Raw genomic sequence first — 22,792 nt, 5'->3', positions numbered from 1 at the left:
GAAACTGGGTCATTTATCCTCTAGAGCTTCCCAGTCTGAATTTTGCTTATTGCACCCTTGGATCCCTGTATTTCCTGTAAATTATCAGCTGGATCTAAAACAATACATTTCAACCTTGGCTGCATACTGAAACAACTTTGGAAGCCTAAAAAAAAGTCCTGATGCTTGGGTCTCAACTCAGAGACGTTAATGCAATTGCAGTATAGGCTGTGAGATTTTTAAATACTCTTTAAGTGATTTTAACATGCAACTAAGTTGAAAACCACTGCAGCATTTAAGAAATTTGATCTGTTTCCACAGTCTATAATTTCTGGTGAGCCTACTACATATGTATCATATGAACTTGTATGGCAATATGATGTGTACTCAGTTGTGTCTGACTCTTTGCGACCCCATGGACCGTGGCATGCCAGGCTCTTCTGTCCGCGGGATTTTCCAGGCAAGAATACCGAAGTGGGCTGCTATTCCCTTCTCTAGGGGATCTATCCAACCCAAGGACTGAACCTGCATCTCTTGCGTCTCTTGCACTGGCAGGCAGATTCTCTACCTTTTAATTTGTATATTGTTTGCCTTTTTTATATGGACAGTCCATTAACAATCATTGCCCAGTTGTACTAAGAGATTTCAAGATGAAGATAACATTCTTTGAAGGTTCTTTGAATATATGTAACATTCTTTTTACACTTATTACAAGTGATATTTTTATAAATAAAACTTCTGCCATCAATTATTCAACTTCTGTAATTTATCATTTGTAGGAAGGATTAAAAATGTTTTTCCCCCTTTATTCACCACTTTTCAAAGCAAGGAATAGATTTCCATAGTATCCCCAAGGGTAATCAGTATTTCTTTACTTACATCATTACAAGCCCATGGATTTGATGGACTTAATCACCTTTGACTATCTTCTTATTGACGCTAAATTTATTCCTTCTCTTGTATATATCTATTTAAATTGCTTCCTGGGTCCTACTAATTCAATCCTAACAGTCTTGGTCTTCATATCTTTCTTTCTTTCTAGTATATAGGGTTAGAAAATTATCCTGCACATTTCTTACCCCTAACCCCAAATTAACCATTTCTTCAAAGAACTGGGATTTCTTTCCATGGGAAATCAAGTTTTAAATCCACAGCATTGGTTTTAGAGAGGTTCAGGACCAATGAAACGGTCACTATTTTCAGGTCTTTACAAGTGGGCAGAGCTATGAAATGTTTGCAGATCAAATTATATATTTTTAAAGAAAAAAATATCAGTTGATCTCAACCATTTTTATATCTTGTTTCACACATGCTCAAAATCCAGATTCAGTCTGATACCAGTACATTTATTTACACCATACCCCTCATAGCTCAGTTGGTAAAGAATCCACATGCAATGCAGGAGCCCCGGGTTTGATTCCTGGGTCAGGAAGATCTGCTGGAAAAGGGATAGGCTACCCACTCTGGTATTCTTGGACTTCCCTTGTGGCTTAGCTGGTAAAGAATCTGCCTGCAATGTGGGAGACCTGGGTTCGATCCCTGGGTTGGAAAGATTCCCTGGAGAAGGGAAAGGCTACCCACTCCAGTATTCTGGCCTGGAGAATTCCATGGACTGTATAGTCCATGGGGTCACAAAGAGTCGGACACAACTGAGTGACTTTCACACTATATGGCACAAACAGCAGTCTGAGTATAACAATAACACTACTAAGAATAACATGATTGTTTAGAAGAGTTACTCTGTTTGGGGGAAAGTTCTTATTATCCTATAAGTATATCCTAGTAGGGCTATAAAAACAAATTACTCTGTTTAAAAGTAGTCAAACAGATAAACAAGGACCTACTATTACTATATAGCACAAGGAATTATATTCAATCTCTTGTAATAACCTATAATGGAAAAGAATCTGGAAAAGAATATATATTGTGTGTATATATATATTACACAAATATATTGTATATTCAGAGGAGTCTAGCTTTCATCCCTGGCCTCTCCAACGTATTCTTCACACACTCCCCCTCTATTGGTAACCATTTTGTTCTGGATTTTAAGGTTTAGTCTTCTGTTTCTAAAATATAAGCAAAAATGTATATTTATTTATACCACTGCCTTTCTTATTAGCACCCTGTAGACATGTTTTTCTTATATTTTTAAACTTAACAATATAACTTGGAGATTGCTCCATAGTAGTATATAAAGATATTCCTCATTCCTTTTTTGCTTCTCATTCCTTTTTATAGCTGCATGGCATTTCATTCTAGGATGCACCATAGTTAAACTACCCCCCTAGTGATAAACATTTGGGCTGTTTCCAGTTTTTTCCAAATAATGATGCAATGAACAGCCCTGTGAATATATCTCTTTGTATTTTTGATAGTATATTTATGGAATAGATCCTTTGAAGTAGAACTGCTAAATACAAAAAAGAAAAAGTGAAAGTGAAAGTCACTCAGTCATGTCCGACTCTGTGACCCCATGGACTATACAGTTCATGGAATTCTCCAGGCCAGAATACTGGAGTGGGTAGCCTTTCCCTTCTCCAAGGGACCATCCCAACTCAGGGACTGAACCCAGGTCTCCCGCGTTGCAGGTGGATTCTTTACCAGCTAAGCCACAAGGGACACCAAGCAACTGCTTATATAATTTTGTTAGGTCCTTATCTATTTTGTTAGATAATTTTGTTAGAAATTCTTATAAGGTTTGGATGCTAATGAATAATGTGTGAGAGTGACTATTTCCCTACAGGCTTGCCAGCAGAGTGTGTTACCAAATTTCTTTTTACTTATGGCTAATTTGATTAGGTCACAAAGAGTAGGACACGATTGAGCAACTGAACAATTTGACAGATGAAAAATGATGTTTCTGTACACTTTTACTTTGCATTTTTCTATGTATGGTGACACTGAGAATCTTTTACAAACGAGATATATTTATACTATTTTGGTAGGGTTCTTGATCTTTTTTCTTCTTATTTCAGAAGTTTTTTTTATACTAACCCTTTTTCATTGAGGTAAGTTATATTTTTCTCATTTGTTATTTTATTTTGCTTAAGAGTTTTTTGGCTATGTAAATTTTTTAACACAGTCAAATTATCAATCTTCTCATCATTGCTTCTAGAAATTAAATCAGAAAAGTTTTCCCTACACCTAGCTTGCTCACTTGTGTTTCTTCTAGCATTTGAATAGCTTTATATTTTACATATAATTCTTTGGTCTACTTGAAATTTACCCTGCTATGTGAGGTAAAGTAGGGATTTTCTCCTCTGAACTCTTTTATCTCAATCTACTCTTCAACCCTGAGCACTTTACTCATTTTCGTAACAACAGGATCACATTTATCCATTCAACAAATTTTTATGGAAGACTTAATTAAGTAGCCTAGGCTTGTTTTACCTCAATGAAAACTGTTTCATAGTTTATAACTAATGATATAAAGTACTTTAAAATATCAAATATATGAAGGCATAAGGAAAAAAGTAAAAATTATTTTATATCCTACTATGCTGGATCATGGAAAAAGCAATAGAGTTCAAGAAAAACATCTATTTCTGCTTTACTGACTATGCCAAAGCCTTTGACTGTGTGGATCACAATAAACTGTGGAAAACTGAAAGAGATGGGAATACCAGACCACCTGATCTGCCTCTTGAGAAATTTGTATGCAAGTCAGGAAGCGACAGTAAGAACTGGACATGGAACAACAGACTGGTTGCAAATAGGAAAAGGAGTACGTCAAGGCTGTATATTGTCACCTTGTTTATTTAACTTCTATGCAGAGTACATCATGAGAAACGCTGTACTGGAAGAAACACAAGCTGGAATCAAGATTTCGGGGAGAAATCTCAATAACCTCAGATATGCAGATGACACCACCCTTAGGGCAGAAAGTGAAGAGGAACTAAAAAGCCTCTTGATGAAAGTAAAAGTGGAGAGTCAAAAAGTTGGCTTAAAGCTCAACATTCAGAAAACGAAGATCATGGCATCCGGTCCCACCACTTCATGGGAAATAGATGGGGAAACAGTGGAAACAGTGTCAGACTTTATTTTTCTGGGCTCCAAAATCACTACAGATGGTGACTGCAGCCATGAAATTAAAAGATGCTTACTCCTTGGAAGGAAAGTTATGACCAACCTAGACAGCATATTCAAAAGCAGAGATATTACTTTGCCAACAAAGGTTCGTCTAGTCAAGGCTATGGTTTTTCCTGTGGTCATGTATGGATGTAAGAGTTGGACTGTGAAGAAGGCTAAGCGCCGAAGAATTGATGCTTTTGAACTGTGCTGTTGGAGAAGACTCTGGAGAGTCCCTTGGACTGCAAGGAGATCCAACCAGTCCATTCTGAAGGAGATCAGCCCTGGGATTTCTTTGGAAGGAATGATGCTAAAGCTGAAACTCCAGTACTTTGTCCACCTCACGTGAAGAGTTGACTCATTGGAAAAGACTCTGATGCTGGGAGGGATTGGGGGCAGGAGGAGAAGGGGACGACAGAGGATGAGATGGCTGGATGGCATCACTGACTCAATGGACGTGAGTCTCAGTGAATTCCGGGAGTTGGTGATGGACAGGGAGGCCTGGCGTGCTGCGATTCATGGGATTGCAAAGAGTCGGACACGACTGAGCGACTGATCTGATCTGATCCTATAATAATCATGCTTTTGTATCCTTGTTTATCCCATATACATATTGTTTGTTTTCTAAAAGTATTTCATATTTTAAGGTCTCATTTACCTTATATGTGCTATTTTTTAATGAAAAGTATTTCTATTTTACAGTTTGCATTTTCCTCGGATTTCTTAAAACATAAAGCCTTTACTATTAAAGTAACACTTTAGGAATCCATTTCAACAGGATGTCTATTTTGTATTGAGCACTGTGCCATGTGAGTGATAGGAATATAGCATGGAACAGAGGTACACAGAGATGGTTTCTCTACAGCCTAGTGGGAGATTCGGACAAGCTTGAAGGAGGTGAGCCATAACAATGCAGTGAGATAAGGATTAAAACTGGGAACATGTTAGAGCTTTGTGGGAGCAGAGAGAGGATGCCATACCCATATTTGAGTACAATGATGAAGAGGGAAGAATCAAGGAACACTTTATTTCTAAACTGAGGCTGAAAAGATGAATGTGAATTATCTAGATGAAGAGGATGATTACAGACAGGTGCTTCAGTATTTGTAAATACTGAGAAGCAAGAGGGTGATTCATTCAAGAACTAACACACTCCAGGACAGAAATTAAAAAAAAAAAAAATTAGAAGGGAGAAAAATACTGCTAAGCGGATAGGAAGGAACCAAATAAAACATCACGTTGAGACTGTATCCTGAGGGAGACAGGGGAAGAAGAGTGGCAGGAGACCAGTGCTCCCAAGGTAATAACTAAAGAGGGCAGACGTATTTTTTTTTTTTTTTACTGAGAAATCTAAAATTATTCAGATTGCATAAAAATGAAAATGTTTGCTATTTCAAAATGGCACGTACCTGGTTAAAAATAACAGCTCTATCCAAGACAATCTACAGATTCTGTGCTTTATCTATCAAAATTCCAGTGGCATTTTTACAGAAATAGAACAAATAATCCTAAAATGTGTATGAAACCCAAACAGACTCTAAATAGTCAAAGCAATCTTGAGAAAGAAAACAAAGCTAGAGGTATCATGCTCCCTGATTTCAAAATACATTATAAAGCTATAGTAATCAAAAAAGTACAATACAGGCACAAAACAAATGAAACAAAATAGAGAACCCAGAAATAAACCCACACTTATATGGTCAATTAGTCTACCATAAAGGATGGAAATTTTCTTCAATAAATGCTGTTGGGAAAACTAAACAGCCACATACAGTCACATGCAAAAGAAAGGACGGCAGATGTATTTTTAAAAAGTCAAGCTTGCCCCATGCAGAGAACCTTTGCTGGAGAAGATGAAAACAGGCAAGGCTTTTGGTGATTTATGAGACTGGAATGAACATTTTGAAACTTAACAAGTCTCAACTTGAGTAACCTATAGAAGACCCACTCAGTTATGTAGTTGCAAGGCAAGCTGGGGAACTAGGTCCAAAGCTTCAAAGAATGGAAATTAAAATATCCTTCATATTTGTGGAACATATCATAGGAAACCTAAGATGAGAGAACACGCCTACCAACACAGAGAGGCAGGTCTTCCTTCCCATGAAGACGTCCAACAGATTCTGGTGGGAGCCTAAAGAGCTTGTCTGGAAATCTCTGGAGAACAGAGCTAAATCAGCTTCAATATTTCAGGGTTGAGGGGACAAAGACCTCCAATCTCTCAATTAAAAGCCTGGGACAAGGGACTTCCCTCACAATCCAGTGGGTAAGACTTCACGTTCCACTGCAGGGGGAGGGAGTTTCCTCCCTGGTTTGGATAACTCACAGCCAAAAAACCAAAACATAAAACAGAAGCAATACTGTAACAAAGTCAATGAAAACTTTTAAAATGGTCAAAAAAAAAAAAAATCTTAAATAGAAAATTAAAAAAAACTTGGGAGAAGCATGCCTAAGTAAAGGGGAGAATTAGAGACAGTCTTATTAAAATAGCAATTACCTGTCAGCCAAAGGGAGACAAAAGAAACAAACAAAATATTTCATAATATGTAAATAAAATACTTTAAATCAGTAAGACAGACAATGCTATAGAAAATAACATTTTTAAAAGAGTATATGCAGATGCCAAAGTACATATGGAAAAGTGAATAATATCATTAATCACAAAGGAAATAAAAATTAAAGCACAATGTGATTTGACTCAACATCCACCAGAATGGCTAAAAACAAAACACAGAAAATACAGATGGCCAACAAACATTTGAAAAGATGCTCAATATCTCTCATTATTAGAGAAATGCAAATCAAAACTACAATGAGGTACCACCTCACATTGGTAAGAATGGCCATCGTCAAAAAATCTACAAACAATAAATGTTGGAGAAGGTGTGGAGAAAAGGGAGCTCTCTCGCACTGTTGGTAGAACTGTAAATTGATGCAGCCAGTATGGAGAACAGTATGGAGGTTCCTTAAAATACTAAAATTAGAACTAGTATATGATCCAGCAATCCCACTACTGGGCATATACCCTGAGAAAACCATAATTCAAAAAGACACATGTATCTCAATGTTCACTGCAGCACTATTTACAATAGCCAGGACATGGAAGCATTCTAAACGTCCACTGACAGATGAATGGATAAAGAAGATGTGGTACATACATACAATGGAATACTACTCAGTCATAAAATGAAAAGAAACTGGGTCATCTGTAGTGATGTGGATGGACCTAGAGTCTGTCCTACAGACTGAAGTCAGAAAGAGAAAAACACTGCGTATTAATGCACATATATGGAATCTAGGAAAAAAAACAGTATAGATACATCTACTCGCAGGGCAGGAATAGAGAAGCAGACACAGAGAATGGACACGTGGACACACTGGGGTAGGCACAGGTGGGACAAATTGGGAAACCATTCTAACATTGTTTAATCTACATTAAATAAAGCATTTATAAATGCATAGCTTGTTTATCCCTCTACTTCCTGGCAAGATTGGACTCCTGATTTATTATTGTATTTTTTAAAAGTAAAGGTAATGTGTTTTAGCATACATTTTAAGCCTGAAAGCTTTCTAAATCTTCAAATGTGCATATCTCTTAAAGTATCTCTCCAATTCACATATGATTTTCCAAAGCACTAGAAATACATATTGTGTAGTTCTCTTAATTCTATGACTCAAGTCCTTCGGTTGTTTAAGACTTCTGAGAGACTAAAACTGCACAAAGGGCTTTAAATATTTTAAAACAGATTTACTTGCCAGAACATTTTTAGCATATTTCAAAAAATCTTTTTAAGCTTTTATAAAAGGGCACTAGCATCTTTTCGATGTAATATTTATTTTGCTTGTTTCTACTGAGACTTGAAAATATGTGTACCATAACCCAACAGGCTGGTTAACAACCGTTATTATCTGGAAACTATAACAGAGAGGTAACAGACATAAATCTTAGAAATCATCTTGAAAATAACTATCAGCCATAGACAATTAAAGCTGCACATGTCTGGCAGAAGCTACTCTAAATCTTCATAGTCACAAATTCAGGCCCCTTTCCTTTTTAAAAAAGTAAATTCACTGTCAAACCCATAGATATATCTTATTATATCAAGTAGAAATTCTTTTTACTAAGCATGAACATTTATAATCAGAAAGAACATGTTCCTAACTAGGAAATTTTTCCTTTAGGTATTTTCTGCCAAAATCTTACTTATACAATCTGTTACATTGTATATAATATTCAACTCTGCAGATGGTTGCATTTTCTTAATATTGCCTGCCTATAATTTTCACAATTACTACATTACATTTCATGGACTGTTTGTGCTATATAAATAGACTCCAGCTCTCTCTTTAGTCTTGAAACTAAGCAAGCACAGGCCTTGTAGGCCTGCAAGGTGCAGCCCAACAGCTTCTTAGGTGTTTCTCACTTTATTTTAATTTTGTAATATTTTCCTCAAATTTTTATTTTAAAAAAGCTTTTTTAAACTTATTTTGTGTTATGTTAGTTGCTCAGTTGAGTCCGACTCTTTGCAACCCAGGGACTGTACTCTAACAGGCTCCTCTGTCCATGGGATTTCCCAGGCAAGAATACTGGAGTGGGTAGCCATTCCCTTCTCCAGGGGATCTTCCCAACCCACGGATAAATCGAACCTGGGTCTCCTGCACTGCAGATAGATTCTTTACCCTCTGAGCCACTAAGAGTTCTCCCAAAGGAAGTTATTACAGTAATAATGTTAATAGAAGCAACCAACTACTCCGAATGTAAATATTAATGGGGGTTTCTGCCTAAAAATATTGTATTTCCTCTCATACACAAGTCAGATAGGTTCCATAGGATAAGAAGTGAAACATATCCACTGGATTTGGTAATTAAGAGGTAGGTCATTGCTTGCTTCATTGAGAGCAATTTCAGTAGAATTCAAGAGTTCACCATTCTTGCATGGATGGAATAAAATGAAGACAAAAAAATGTAAACTACTCTTTTGAGAAGTTAGAATAAAAGAGATTAGACAGTAACTAAAAAGAAACTCTATAGCTTTAATTAGATTAAAGCAACTGAAATAGGTTGATATCAAAGGGGGAAAAGATCAAAAGAGAAGTGGAAATGCAAAATCAAAAAAAAAAGAATAATGTTGCTGAGAGGAAGGGGTAAACAAAGGATCAGGTATCCATCAGTAAATGGGTGGCTATGAAGAAAAAAGTTATCTTACTCTTCAAGGCCCACAGGGAGGAAATCAGGCTTTTCTTTGGATGGCAGTTACAGGCTTCTGAGTTTCTTAATGACATTAATCGTCCTGCTGACCCAGGAGAAAAGGTTAGTTACTCAAAATGAGCAGATGGGAAAAAGGAGGGCATGTGGAAAGAGCCAAGGGTTTGTAATGGTTACAGAAATAAGAAAGCAGATAACCAAAGGTAAGTAGATGATGGTACCATTAAGTGCACACACACACACACACACACACACATACCCTACATAATATTGAGCTGGCAAAAAAGGTTCGTTTGGATTTTTCCATAACTTCTTAAGAAAAACCCGAATGAACTTTCCGGCCAACTCAGGATTTTGAAATGCACTTATAAAAACTGTTTTTAAAGCTAGATGAGAGACTTCTGCTTCTGGTAAGATGCGGTAACATGAACAAGAATTACTCTCCTCTCTGAAATAACCAAAAAACAAACAAGGTGAAATATATGATATAATGATTTTTAAAACACTGAACACAATGTGATCCTTGAGAAACAGGAAACAAATGAGTGGACTCTGTGATTGCCAGCAGCTGTTTCCAGGCTATAGCATAGGAAAGAGGAAGCAATCTTTCTCCCTCTATGGTCCTCAAGACCAGGAAGACAAGGAGAATTCACAAGACAACATGCCAGAGAGAGCTGCACAAAAAGAGAACTGCAAAGATCTGCAAATGATTCACCCTGAGTATTCAGCAAAACACTAATCAGTATATGTGAGAGAAAACTTCCAGAGTTTGGGGGGTAAAAACAAGCATAAGGATTAAAGAGAATATACCTGTTCCTCATGCAAGACTGGGAAGAGTGCCTGTTTCTGAAAGCCAAACTAAAAAACCAAAACTATTTGGTAGAGTATACAAGTCTAGCCTCAGCAGTGGGAAATAATTAGCTCCAAAGTAAACACTGCTCAGGTTTTGCCAATAAATCTAAAAAGCAAGACTCAAAGGGATCAAAATTATTTTTCAGCAACTTGACAGTATCGAAGAGTAAGAATATTGACTGGAAGACAAAAGTATCTAGTACCAAACAAGATAAAATCCATGTCTGATACTCAATCACAAATTATTAGATATACAAAAAAGTAGAGAAAATATCAGTGATGAGAAGAAAATTCAATCAACCAGACCCAGAAATGACACAGGACTGAATTACAGACAAGGGCATTTCCATTCCAGTCCCACTCCCTAGAGCTGAAAATGAGCAGAACCATGTGGGGCTCCAACACACAGAAGCCTTTGGGTCCCCCATTCTGTGTTTGTAGGGAGTGGACTCTTGCTTCCCTGACCTTTCCTGAGTTCCAGAGGGCAGATTTGAACAGTGGCTAATCAGGGAAGGGAGAAGATGCAGAGACAAAGGAGGAGCTTGCAAGAAACAAACATACAGATTTGAAGCATGGTCTGCTTTAAGGGATACATGTAACAGTATCTTTGAACTCTTCTGCAGAACTAAAACTCCCCCAAAATAGAAGATGAACAACTTGATGAAGCATTCTTCATTGCAGAAAGGTCACAATTTGATAACCTCAGGAACCTCAGCTTAGGACTTCCCTAGTGGTCCAGTGGTTAGGAATCCACCTGCCAATGCTGGGGACATGTGTTTGATTCCTGGTCGGGGAAGATTCCACATGTCACAGGACAGCTAAACACGCCCACCACACCTAAAGAGTAGCCCCTTCGTGTAACAGTGAAGACCCAGTGCAACCAGAAAATAAACAACAACAACAAAAGAACCATATCTTATGGGGAGACCACCTGAGACCACCAGATTAAAGGAATCCAGGCCCTGCACATACCCTGACCCTTATCAGCAGCCCTGCTCTTGAACCACTGCTATAAAACTCCCCACCAAATCCCTCCAGGTTGGGACACAAAGTTTTTCAGGGTATGAGCCCACTGTGTTGCCCTGTGTCTGACAAAGTAATAATGTTATTCTTTTCTACTTCACCCAAAATTCTGTCTCTGAGATTTGATTCAGTACGAGTGTACAGAGGCTGAGTTTTCGGCATCAGAATTATACTCTCTTAGTATTTGTGTGATTTTTGAGATGAAGCTTACCTTATACAGTTTCTACTAAAAATGTGATAAGTAAACCAATCATAAACAATACTGGAAGATGTAATGATTAAAGGTTTGAAATTTTTCAATAATGCTAAGGCTATTTCTTTAGTACACTCCTTCCATATTGAGAGAAAAAACATTATAAATGAAATTTAAATTTACTCATTAAACAAAGAAAGTAAAATACAGTCTACAACAACTCCAACGTTTCTGTAAAGGCTTTAAAGTGATAAGGTACATTTTCAGTGAATGCTTGAAAGCAGAAATACTGTAACAGCCATAAATGAGCTTTTACATTAGCCTTCTTTTATTCTGAAAACCAAGATTTTAATGAATTTTGTAATTATTCTTAATATTTTGTAGGTAAATTTACATCTTTGTGTTTCCATACTGGTATGTAAATATTAATAAATGTATTTCTTTAAACATAATTGGCTTACAGTGTGAAAGTATTAAAGAAAATTTCATGATGATAATTGGTTTCATGAAAAACTATTAATTTCATGCATGGAGTAAGAAACTAGAATAACCAAAATTACTAAGTAAATAAATAAAGATAATTTCTAGTAACTGAAAATCATACGTTATTTATACAAACATGGATGTGCATTAAAAAAAAATGAAACAAAGCAGAGCCAAAAACAGTCTTACACATATATAACCACATGACTTTCAACTAAAGTGCCAGGACAGTCAACAGGCAAAGCATAACATCTCAGATCCACATGCAAAGAAATAAACCTTGACCATGATCTCACACCATACACAAAAATTAACTCCAAAGGAATCCAGTAAAACTTCTACAATAAAATATAGGAGGAAATACTTACAGCCTTAGGTTAGACAAAGATTTCTTAGGTCAAACAATCCTCCAAAAGTTATAAAAGAAAAATTGATAAGTTATACTGGTTCAAAAATAAAACTTGTCATTTGGAAGATACCATTAAGAAAATGAAAAGGCAAACACAGACAGATGTGTCTGCAAAACAAACATCTGAGAAAGGACTTTGAACCCAGATATATAAAATTATCTTAAGACTTAATAATTAGAAGACAGTGAAAGTGAAAGTGTTGGTCACAGTCGTGTCCAACTCATTGTGACCCCACGGACTGTAGCCCGCCAGGTTACTCTCTCCAAAGAACTCTCCAGGCAAGAATACTGGAGTGGGTTGCCATTTCCTCCTCCAAGGGATCTTTCCACCCAGGGATCGAACCTGGGTCTCCTAAACTGCAGGCAGATTCTTTATCACTGTGCTACAAGGGAAGTGTGAAGAAGAGGACAAGCAATAAGCTAAAAAATTAAATAAAGCTAAAAAGTCAATATTCTTTATAAATACTTGATTAATACAGATATACAGATGGAAAATAAATGTGAAAATATGGTTATCACTGGTCTTTAAGCCAGTGGAAGTTAAAGCCACAATGAAAATCTACTAAACACAAGAATGGCTAAAAGTAAAATAACAATATCATGGATTGATAAAAAGGTAGAGGAATTATCATACATTGTTGACGTGGATGAAAAATCATACATTCATCTTAGGAAGCAGTTCAGCAGTTATTTAAAGGTAACATATACGTATCAAATGATCAGGAAATTCCACTCAAGTATTTACCCAAGAGAATGAAGACATATGTCTACAAAAGATTTGTGTGTAAATGATTACAGCAGCTTTACTCATAACAACATCAAACTTTAATACCCCAGTTATCCTCCAACTGAGGAATAGACAAATAGCATATATCTATACAATGAAAGTTTAGTCAGAAGTAAAAACAGACTACTGGAACATGCAACAACATGAATAAATCTTAAAATAACTATACATTGCTATAAAAGTTCTCATACTGCATGATTCCAGTTTTATAAAAATCTATGAAAAGCTAACTTATACTGACAGAAAACTTACCATTAGCTGCCAGGAGCCAAGAGGCAGAAATAAGAAACTGACTATAAGTATATGAAGGACATTTGGGGGTGATGGAAATGTTCTGTCTTGTAATGGCAATTTTAACGATGTAAACACTTGTTAAAAACTCATAGAATCCTCTGCTCAAAGTTGGTAAATACATGTAAATTACATATTAAAAAAGATGACCAAACAGATATATAAAGCAGAGAAAAGCACAGTATTCTCCGAGTAGAGTGATTTGTAGAAGAAAATGGAGAGAATCAGTCCTAAATAAATCCTCTGCATAAGTTCTGTCTGGCCACACAGGAATGAAGACCTCTGTGGTCACTACCTTGCTGCACAGTTCTTGACAAATAGAAGCAGGGAAGCAGGTAATGTGGTTTGTTCACCCAGGACTGCCAGGGACTAAATAATGCTTACATATACTAGTACTTTCAATAAATGTTTTTGAATAAAAATTTAACTACATAGAAACTCTCAAAATTCTTTTAAAAAGCCTCCATATATTTAATGCTCTTACATTCAGTGATTAGACAAAAACACTTCCATGATATTAGCTAGTTTGTATATTTCACTGTTTAGAACTACCCTGTGCCGTTATTCCATGACAAAAACGAACAGAGAGAATTTTTAGATGATATTTGGTTAAGCAACTTTTAACTCATGATGCAGGCATTTCATCTGTTCATTCATCAAATCATCATTTTTATAAAAAGGAAAAAGCCATAAGGTCTCTGTGTCTTAATATCTCTTAGTTAGGAACTAAAATATTCTAATTAAAATACTCTACAAGCATTAATAAAATTCTTCAACATCAAACATCCTTTTACACAGAAAAAAATCAGAGTTCCCCTGACTAAATTATGGAGAATTAACTTATTCTTCTGAAGAATTTCATTTCATATCCTAAGTATTTTAAAAGTGTAGAAAGAACTTATTGCTTATATAACTGAATATACAGGTAACATAAGAAATGACAATTACCCAGGAGTTTCTGAAAGATATGTTATATAAACCAATAGATCAAAACTTCTTGAAGTAACTGAAAAACTTTGAAATCAATTTGCAAAATAAATACTATACTTACAATTTGTTGCTGTCTGAAATTGAGAAGAAAGTGCTTGAGTAACTGAACTCCAAAATGTATATAAAATTTCAGCCTGTCCATCCTGTGGCCCAAAAAAAGGGGGGTATATTATTTTTTTTTTAATGATAATGGATAAGATATAGCATTGACAATGTATTAAAAATATATTTAAGTCAAAATTCCTAAGACATCTATCAAACAATGAAATTATTAAATAACAAAGTAGAAATATATAGATGATTCAAATCACGTCTCATGTTCAGATAATCAGTCACCATCCTTCTCTGCTACTGACTAGCTGTGTGAGCTTGAGCAAGTTGCTAAATCACTGTATGACTATGGTAACAGTACCTACACTGCAGAATTATTAAGAGGATTTCTAAAGTTTATAAAAGTGAACTCTTGGGACAGTTCTTAACATGTCGTAAACCCTCAGTGAATGTTAGTTATTACTATAACAATTACCATCATCATTTTATATACAAAAGGCAATTTGTGTGACCATAAGAAAATGAAGAACAAGCATACTTAGATTAACATTGACCAGCAGGATATAATTCACCAACTACAAAAGAGAACTGCCTGAAGAATAGACATAATTTTTTGTTTTCTTTTTTAAGTCACAGAAATTACTATTTGGAATAAGAAAAGGCAACCCACTCCAGTATTCTTGCTGGGAAAATTTCATGGACAGAGGAGCCTGGCAGGTTACAGTCCATGGGGTCACAAAGAGTAGGATACAACTGAGTACAAATTACTATTACTCAGCTTAGCAGGATACTGTCATTCAACTATTAATACATATTTTACAAAGTAATTACTACAAGAAAGGATAAACATTAGTTTAAGTATTATTTGTTAAAATAAGAAAGTATTTTAGTACTGTTAAAACAAAATGGAACTTCTAGAAAATTTACCAAGTCCTTTAAGGTACTTCTACTTGCGTGGTATATAATATCAAATTGCTGGTATTCTATTTTTGAAGTACAAGAATGCCAATTTCACATGGTTCACTTTAATCACATAAATATGTATAATGTTCAAATATGACTACTCTCATAAAAAAGAATAATTAAGAAATTCATTAATTCTGTTTTACTTTTGCAATTGCAAAAATGAAATTCTACTTATCAAGGTTATAAAGAAAATGAACTATGAAAAATACTGATTTCTCACTTCTATATCTACACACATATCTATTTTTCTCATTATTTGTTTCTTTAGTAAGTCTTTTGTTTTGATTTCAAATGGGTATTGTGTACCACAAAAAGAGGCAAATCAAATAATTGCCAGTTTCTTACTCAGGGATCAGAAAGTAGATTTAGATCACCAATATTTTATGCAATATGTATATTGTATATGTGCAAGCTCAGTTGCTCAGTGGTGTCCGACTCTGCAACCCTATGGACTGCAGTCTGCCAGGTTCCTCTTGTTCCAGGCAAGAATACTGGAATAGGTTGCCATTTCCTCCTGCAGGGGATCTTCTGGACCCAGAGATCAAACCTGCATCTCCTATGTCTCCTGCATTGGTAAGCAGATGCACTGTATATCATACAGCTTAAAGTGGATGTTTTTCCAACAAGGACCTATAATAGCACAAGGAATTATATTCAATATCTTGTAATAACTGCTAATGCAAAAGAATCTGGAGAAGCATATATATCTACTATATATAAAACTATAACTCAATCACTTTGGTGTACTGTAACTAATGCAACATTGTAACTCCTTAAACTTTAGTTAAATAAACTGACTTTTTCATCAAATTAAAGAATCATTATATCATATTAACAAAATGAAGGACAAAACCACATGATCATCTCAACTGATACACAAATAGCATTAGACAAAGTTCAACACAATTTCATGATAAAACCACTCAACAAGCTAGGAAATTATCACAATATAATAAAGGCCATATATAACAAGTCCACAGGTAACATCATAATGGTAAAAATCTGAAAGCGAAGATGCAGAACTTTGGATGACTATATATATATACACACACACACATATATACACATGCATATATATATATATGCTTCTACACACACACACACTTAAATAAGAAAATGGGTCAATCTTGCTTAAGCATACAAATACAAAACTTTCAGGTATAATAGTAAATTGACTTTGGTATTTGAATTATCTACCTAAACAAGTTGGATTTATGTCAGCAATGTAAGTATCATTAAATATTAGGAACTGTATTAATGCAATAGCCCAATGTTTGCAATAAGGAAATCTACAGAAGCATGTAGCTGAGTGAATAAAAGGCAATTAATACAGTCCATTTAAATTAGCAAAATCCTTAATACCCAGTTCTCATTTTTAAAAAAAATTCATAGAAAACAAAGCATAAAATGATTCCTATCCTTTTAAAATTATGGTTAAAAAACACAAAATTTACCATCTTAGCCACAGTAGTGTTAACTCCATGTACCTTGTGCAACAGATCCCTGCAATTTTTCCATCTTGCAAAACTGAAACTCTATAACTAATGAACTACTCCCATTTTCTTTCTCCCCCAGCCCTTGCAAACTACCTATCTACTTTCCAAGAAGGTAACTATACAAAATATGTGTGTTTTTGTGGTAAGACTGTTTCATTTAGCATGATGTAAAGATTCAACCATCTTTACCATCTTAAGACTAAATAATATTCCATTGTATCTATGTACACATGTATTTCTGTGCCTTAAACATATTTTCTTTTTTTGTTAAGCAACATTTTTTAAAAATTTATTTGTTTTAATCGGAGGCTAATTACTTTACAATATTGTAGTGGTTTTTGCCATACATTCACATGAATCAGCCACAGGTGTACATGTGTTCACCATCCTGAACCCCCCACTCCCACCTCCCTCACCATCCTATCCCTTACAGTCATCTCACTGCATCAACCCTGAGCACCCTGTCTCATGTATTGAACCTGGACTGGCAATCTATTTCACATATGATAATATACATGTTTTAATGCTATTCTCTCAAATCATCCCACCCTTGCCTTCTCCCACAGAGTCCAAAAGACTGGTCTATACATCTATGTCTCTTTTGCTGACTTGCATATAGGGTCATTGTTACATTCTTTCTAAATTTCATACGTATGTGTTCAGTTGGAGAAGGCAGTGGCACCCCACTCCAGTACCCACTCCAGTACTCTTGCCTGGAAAATCCCATGGATGGAGGAGCCTGGTGAGCTGCAGTCCATGGGGTCGCTGAGGGTCGGACACGACTGAGCGACTTCACTTTCACTTTTCACTTTGATGCATTGGAGAAGGAAATGGCAACCCACTCCAGTGTTCTTGCCTGGAGAATCCCAGGGACGGGGGAGCCTGTTGGGCTGCCGTCTGTGGGGTCGCACAGAGTCGGACACGACTGAAGTGACTTAGCATAGCATGTGTTCAGTTCAGTTCAGTTCAGTGGCTCAGTCTGTCCGACTCTTTGTGACCCCTTGAATTGCAGCACGTCAGGCCTGCCTGTCCATCATCAACTCCTGGAGTTCACTCAAACTCATGTCCATCAAGTCGGTGATGCGATCCAGCCATCTCATCCTCTGTCGTCCCCTTCTCCTCATGCCTCCAATCCCTCCCAGCAACAGGGTCTTTTCCAATAAGTCAACTCTTCGCATGAGGTGGCCAAAGTATTGGAGTTTCAGCTTTAGCACCAGTTCTTCCAATGAACACCCAGGACTGATCTCCTTTAGAATGGACTGGTTGGATCTCCTTGCAGTCCAAGGGACTCTCAAGAGTCTTCTCCAACACCACAGTTCAAAGGAATCAATTTTTCAGTGCTCAGCTTTCTTTATAGTCCAACTCTCACATCCATACATGACCACTGGAAAAACCATAGCCTTGACTAGATGGACCTTTGTTGGAAAAGTAATGTCTGCTTTTTAATATGCTGTCTAGCTTAGTCATAACTTTCCTTCCAAGGAGTAAGCGTCTTTTAATTTCATGGCTGCAATCACCATCTGCAGTGATTCTGCAGCTCAGAAAAATAAAGTTAGCCACTTTTTCCCCATCTATTTGCCACGAAGTGATAGGACCAGATGCCATGATCTTAGTTTTCTGAATGCTGAGATTTAAGCCAACTTTTTCACTCTCCTCTTTCACTTTCATCAAGAGGCTCTTTAGTTCTTCTTTGCTTTCCGCCATAAGGGTGGTGTCATCTGCATATCTGAGGTTATTGATATTTCTCCTGGCAATCTTGATTCCAGCTTGTGCTTCCTCCAGCCCAGCATTTCTCATGATGTACTCTGCATAGAAGTTAAATAAGCAGGGTGACAATATACAGCCTTGACATACTCCTTTTCCTATTTGGAACCAGTCTGTAGTTCCATGTCCAGTTCTAACTGTTGCTTCCTGACCTCCATACAGGTTTCTCAAGAGGCAGCTCAGGCGGTCTCGTATTCCCATCTCTTTCAAAATGTTCCACAGTTTATTGTGATCCATACAGTCAAAGGCTTTGGCATAGTCAATAAAGTAGAAATGCATGTTTTTCTGGAATTCTTCCTTTTTCGAAGATCCAGTGGATGTTGGCAATTTGATCTCTGGTTCCTCTGCTTTTTCTAAATCCAGCTTGAACATCTGGAAGTTCACAGTGCACGTACTGCTGAAGCCTGGCTTGGAGAATTTTGAGCATTACTTTACTAGCGTGTGAGATGAGTGCAATTGTGTGGTAGTCTGAGCATTCTTTGGCATTGCCTTTCTTTGGGATTGGAATGAAAACTGACCTCTTCCAGTCCTGTGGCCACTGCTGAGTTTTCCAGATTTGCTGGCATATTGAGTACAGCACTTTCACAGCATCATCTTTTAGGATTTGAAATAGTTTAACTGGAATTCCATCAGCTCCACTAACTTTGTTCATAGTGATGCTTCCTAAGGCCCACTTGACTTCACATTCCAGGATGTCTGGCTCTAGGTGAGCGACCACACCATTGTGATTATCTGGGTCATGAAGCTCTTTTTTGTACAGTTCTTGTGTGTATTCTTGCCACCTCTTCTTAATATCTTCTGCTTCTGTTAGGTCCCTACCATTTATGTCCTCTACTGAGCCCATCTTTGCATGAAATGTTCTCCTGGTATCTCTAATTTTCTTGATTTCATATGGCAGTTCTATTTCCAGTTTTTTAAGGAATCTCCACACTGTTCTCCATAGTGGCTGTACTAGTTTGCATTCCCACCAGCAGTGTAAGAGGGTTCCTTTTATCCACACCCTCTCCAGCATTTATTGTTTGTAGACCTTTGGATAGCAGCCATTCTGACCGGGTGAGATGGTACCTCATTGTGGTTTTGATTTGCATTTCTCTGATAATGAGTGATATTGAGCATCTTTTCATGTGTTTGTTAGCCATCTGTATGTCTTCTTTGGAGAAATGTCTGTTTAGTTCTTTGGCCCATTTTCTTGATTGGGTCGTTTATTTTTCTGGAATTGAGCTGCAGGAGCTGCTTGTATATTTTGGAGATTAATTCTTTGTCAGTTGCTTCGTTTGCTATTTTCTCCCATTCTGAAGGCTGTCTTTTCACCTTGCTTATAGTTTCCTTCGTTGTGCAAAGGTTTTAAGTTTAATTAGGTCCCATTTGCTTATTTTTGCTTTTATTTCCACTACTCTGGTAGGTAGGTCATAGAGGATCCTGCTATGATTTACGTCAGAGAGTGTTTTTCCTGTGTTTTCCTCTAGGAGTTTTATAGTTTCTGGTCTTATGTTTAGATCTTTAATCCATTTTGAGTTTATTTTTGTGTATGGTGTTAGAAAGTGCTCTGGTTTCATCTTTTGCAAGTGGTTGACTAGTTTTCCCAGCACAACTTGTTAAAGAGATTGTCTTTTCTCCATTGTATATTCTTGCCTCCTTTGTCAAAGATAAGGTGTCCACAGGTGCATGGATTTATCTCTGGGCTTTCTGTTTTGTTCCATTGATCTATATTTCTGTCTTTGTGCCAGTACCATACTGTCTTGATGGCTGTAACTTTGTAGTATAGCCTGAAGTCAGGCAGGTTGATTCCTCCAGGTCCATTCTTCTTTCTCAGGATTGCCTGGTTATTCGAGATTTTTTGTATTTCCATACAAATTGTGAAATTATTTGTTCTAGTTCTGTGAAAAATACCGTTGGTAGCTTGATAGGGATTGCATTGAATCTATAGATTACTTTGGGTAGTATACTCATTTTCACTATATTGATTCTTCTGATCCATGAACATGGTATATTTCTCCATCTATTTGTGTCATCTTTGATTTCTTTCATCAGTGTTCTTTAGTTTTTCATATATAGGTCTTTTGTCTCTTTAGGTCAGACAGTTCAATTGCTTCTATCTCTTGGCTATTATGAATAATGCTGCAATGAACACAGCGGGGCAAATCTCTCTTTAAGATCTTGTTTACAGTTCTTTTGGATCTCTATCTCCAGAAGTGAGATTGCTGGATTATACATTAATTCTATTTTTACTTCTTTTGAGAAAACTCTATACTGTTTTTCTTAGCAGCTGCACCATTTTACACTCCTAATAACAATGTACTGATTTCTACACATCCTCACCAACACTTGTTTTCTGTTTTGAAAAGTCATGCTAATCAGTGCATGTGATATCTCATTATGATTTTGATTTGTACTTCCTGATGATTAGTGGTGCTGATGATCTTTTAATTTGCTTGTTGGTCATTTCCATGTCTTCTTTGAAGAAATGTCTATTTGTATGTCTATTCAAGTCCATCATACATTTTTTTTTAGTTGAGTTACTTGGTTTCTTGTTACTGTTGTTGAGTTGTAGGAGTTCTTTATATATTATGAACATAAACCCCTTATCAAATATATAACTTGCAAATATTTTCTCTCATTCTGTGGGTTGCCTTTTCATTCTATTGTTTCCTTTGTCACAAAGAAGTTTCAAAGTTTGATGTACTCCTATTTTTGCTTTTCTCACCTGTGATTTTGGTGTTATATTCATGAAATCACTGCCAAGTACAATATTATGAAGATTTCCCCTGTTTTCTACTATGAGTTTTAAAATTTTAGTTCTTACATTTAGGGTTTTATTTTTTTATTTTTTTTTTAATTTTATTTTATTTTTAAACTTTACATAATTGCATTAGTTTTGCCAAATATCAAAATGAATCCGCCACAGGTATACACATTTTGAATTCATTTTTTAATACAGTAGGGTTTTAACTCATTTTGAATTGATGTTTTAATACAGTTTAAGGTAAGGGTCTAATTTCTTTATTTTGCACAGGAACATCCAATTTTCCAGCATCATTTCTAGAAGAGACTAGTAATACAAAGTTTGTGTGACCCTCTTTATTCTACATACCACTATTTGTCTTTTTTTAATCTGAAATTAATACTGTCACTATTGCTTTCATTTGAGAAATGTTTATCAATCCATTTATTTTACTCTTTCAAGTTGTTTGTTTTTTGATGTGACTTATAAATCTATTTTATTTTTAAACATTGTTTTGTCTTTTAATAAGGAAACTACAAACCAAATATGTTTAACTAACAGGTTGTTTTAGCTTTTATCATCTCATTGTGTTTCCTTTGTTTTCTGTATTTGGTCTGTGGATTATTTTTGTTTGCTTTTATCTTCTCTAGAGGCTTTTTATTTATTCATTTTGGATGTGTCATTATTTATTCCTACAACTGACCATAAATTCCTTTCAGTCAAATCATCTCTGAAATTCTACAGAATTACTGAAATAGATTCCTAGAAATAACAGGAAATCTTCAAGGCTCTTTTATAATTTCCAAAGTAAACAAGAAAATTCTAAGACATAGACATGCCATTTTAAAAGAAAACATAGGGTCCCGGATAATCTGGCTACTTCTTCCTTTTTAGTGACAAGTCACTTAAAACTTCAAAGCCAGAAAGTATGTACTTTTAACTTATTCAAAGAACTCAAAGTGTCCATGCTCTAGAATATATGTGAACCTTGGCTAAGAAATTAATGTTTTCTGAATATCCATTATGTAACAGGCATTGCTGAATGCTATCTCACTTAAATCTTACAACAACCACTAGAGTATAAGGCCCACAGTAGTAGAGGCCTCATTTTGTCTTTTTCACCACTCTAATTACAACACTGAGACTGTGACCTAGACATAAAGGCACATAATATTTATTTTGAGAATAAGTGGATGACATTTTTATGTCCCTTTTCAGAGTAAAACAAAGATCAAAGAGAAAACGTGACTTGCTTAGAATCACACAGAAAGTGGTAGAGCTGGGATTTGATCTAAAGTGTGTTTGGTTGAAAGTATTGTGTGTGCTAAGTCGGTTCAGCCATGTCCGATTCTGTGCAACCCCATGGGCTGCAGCCCGCCAGAATCCTCTATCCATGGGATTCTCCAACCAAGAACACTGGAGTGGGTTGCCATGCCCTCCTCCAGGGAATCTTCCTGACCCAGGGATCAAACTCACATCTCTCATGTCTCCTGCATTGGCAGGTGGGTTCTT

The 22,792-nt window shown here is 36.2% G+C and overlaps 1 protein-coding gene across 10 annotated transcripts in view; it reads right to left on the bottom strand.

Annotated features, from left to right (window-relative positions):
- Positions 1-22,792, bottom strand: part of COG5 (component of oligomeric golgi complex 5) — a 277,344-nt gene that overhangs the window by 86,098 nt on the left and 168,454 nt on the right. For all 10 annotated transcript variants that reach the window (XR_015162655.1, XM_086396849.1, XM_086396848.1 and 7 more), the window contains one exon: positions 14,343-14,424. Coding sequence is in view for 8 of the 10 variants with exons in the window: in XM_086396849.1 (XP_086252975.1) it covers positions 14,343-14,424 (82 nt within the window). In the remaining 2 variants the exon portion in view is untranslated. The remainder of the gene's footprint in view (positions 1-14,342; positions 14,425-22,792) is intronic.

This window comes from Bos grunniens, chromosome 4 (assembly GCF_055505025.1).
Source record: "Bos grunniens cultivar Pamir isolate PY7600 chromosome 4, Bosgru_T2T1.0, whole genome shotgun sequence".
NCBI classification, from domain to species: Eukaryota; Metazoa; Chordata; class Mammalia; order Artiodactyla; family Bovidae; genus Bos; species Bos grunniens.
This window is presented reverse-complemented; position numbering and strand designations above follow the sequence as displayed.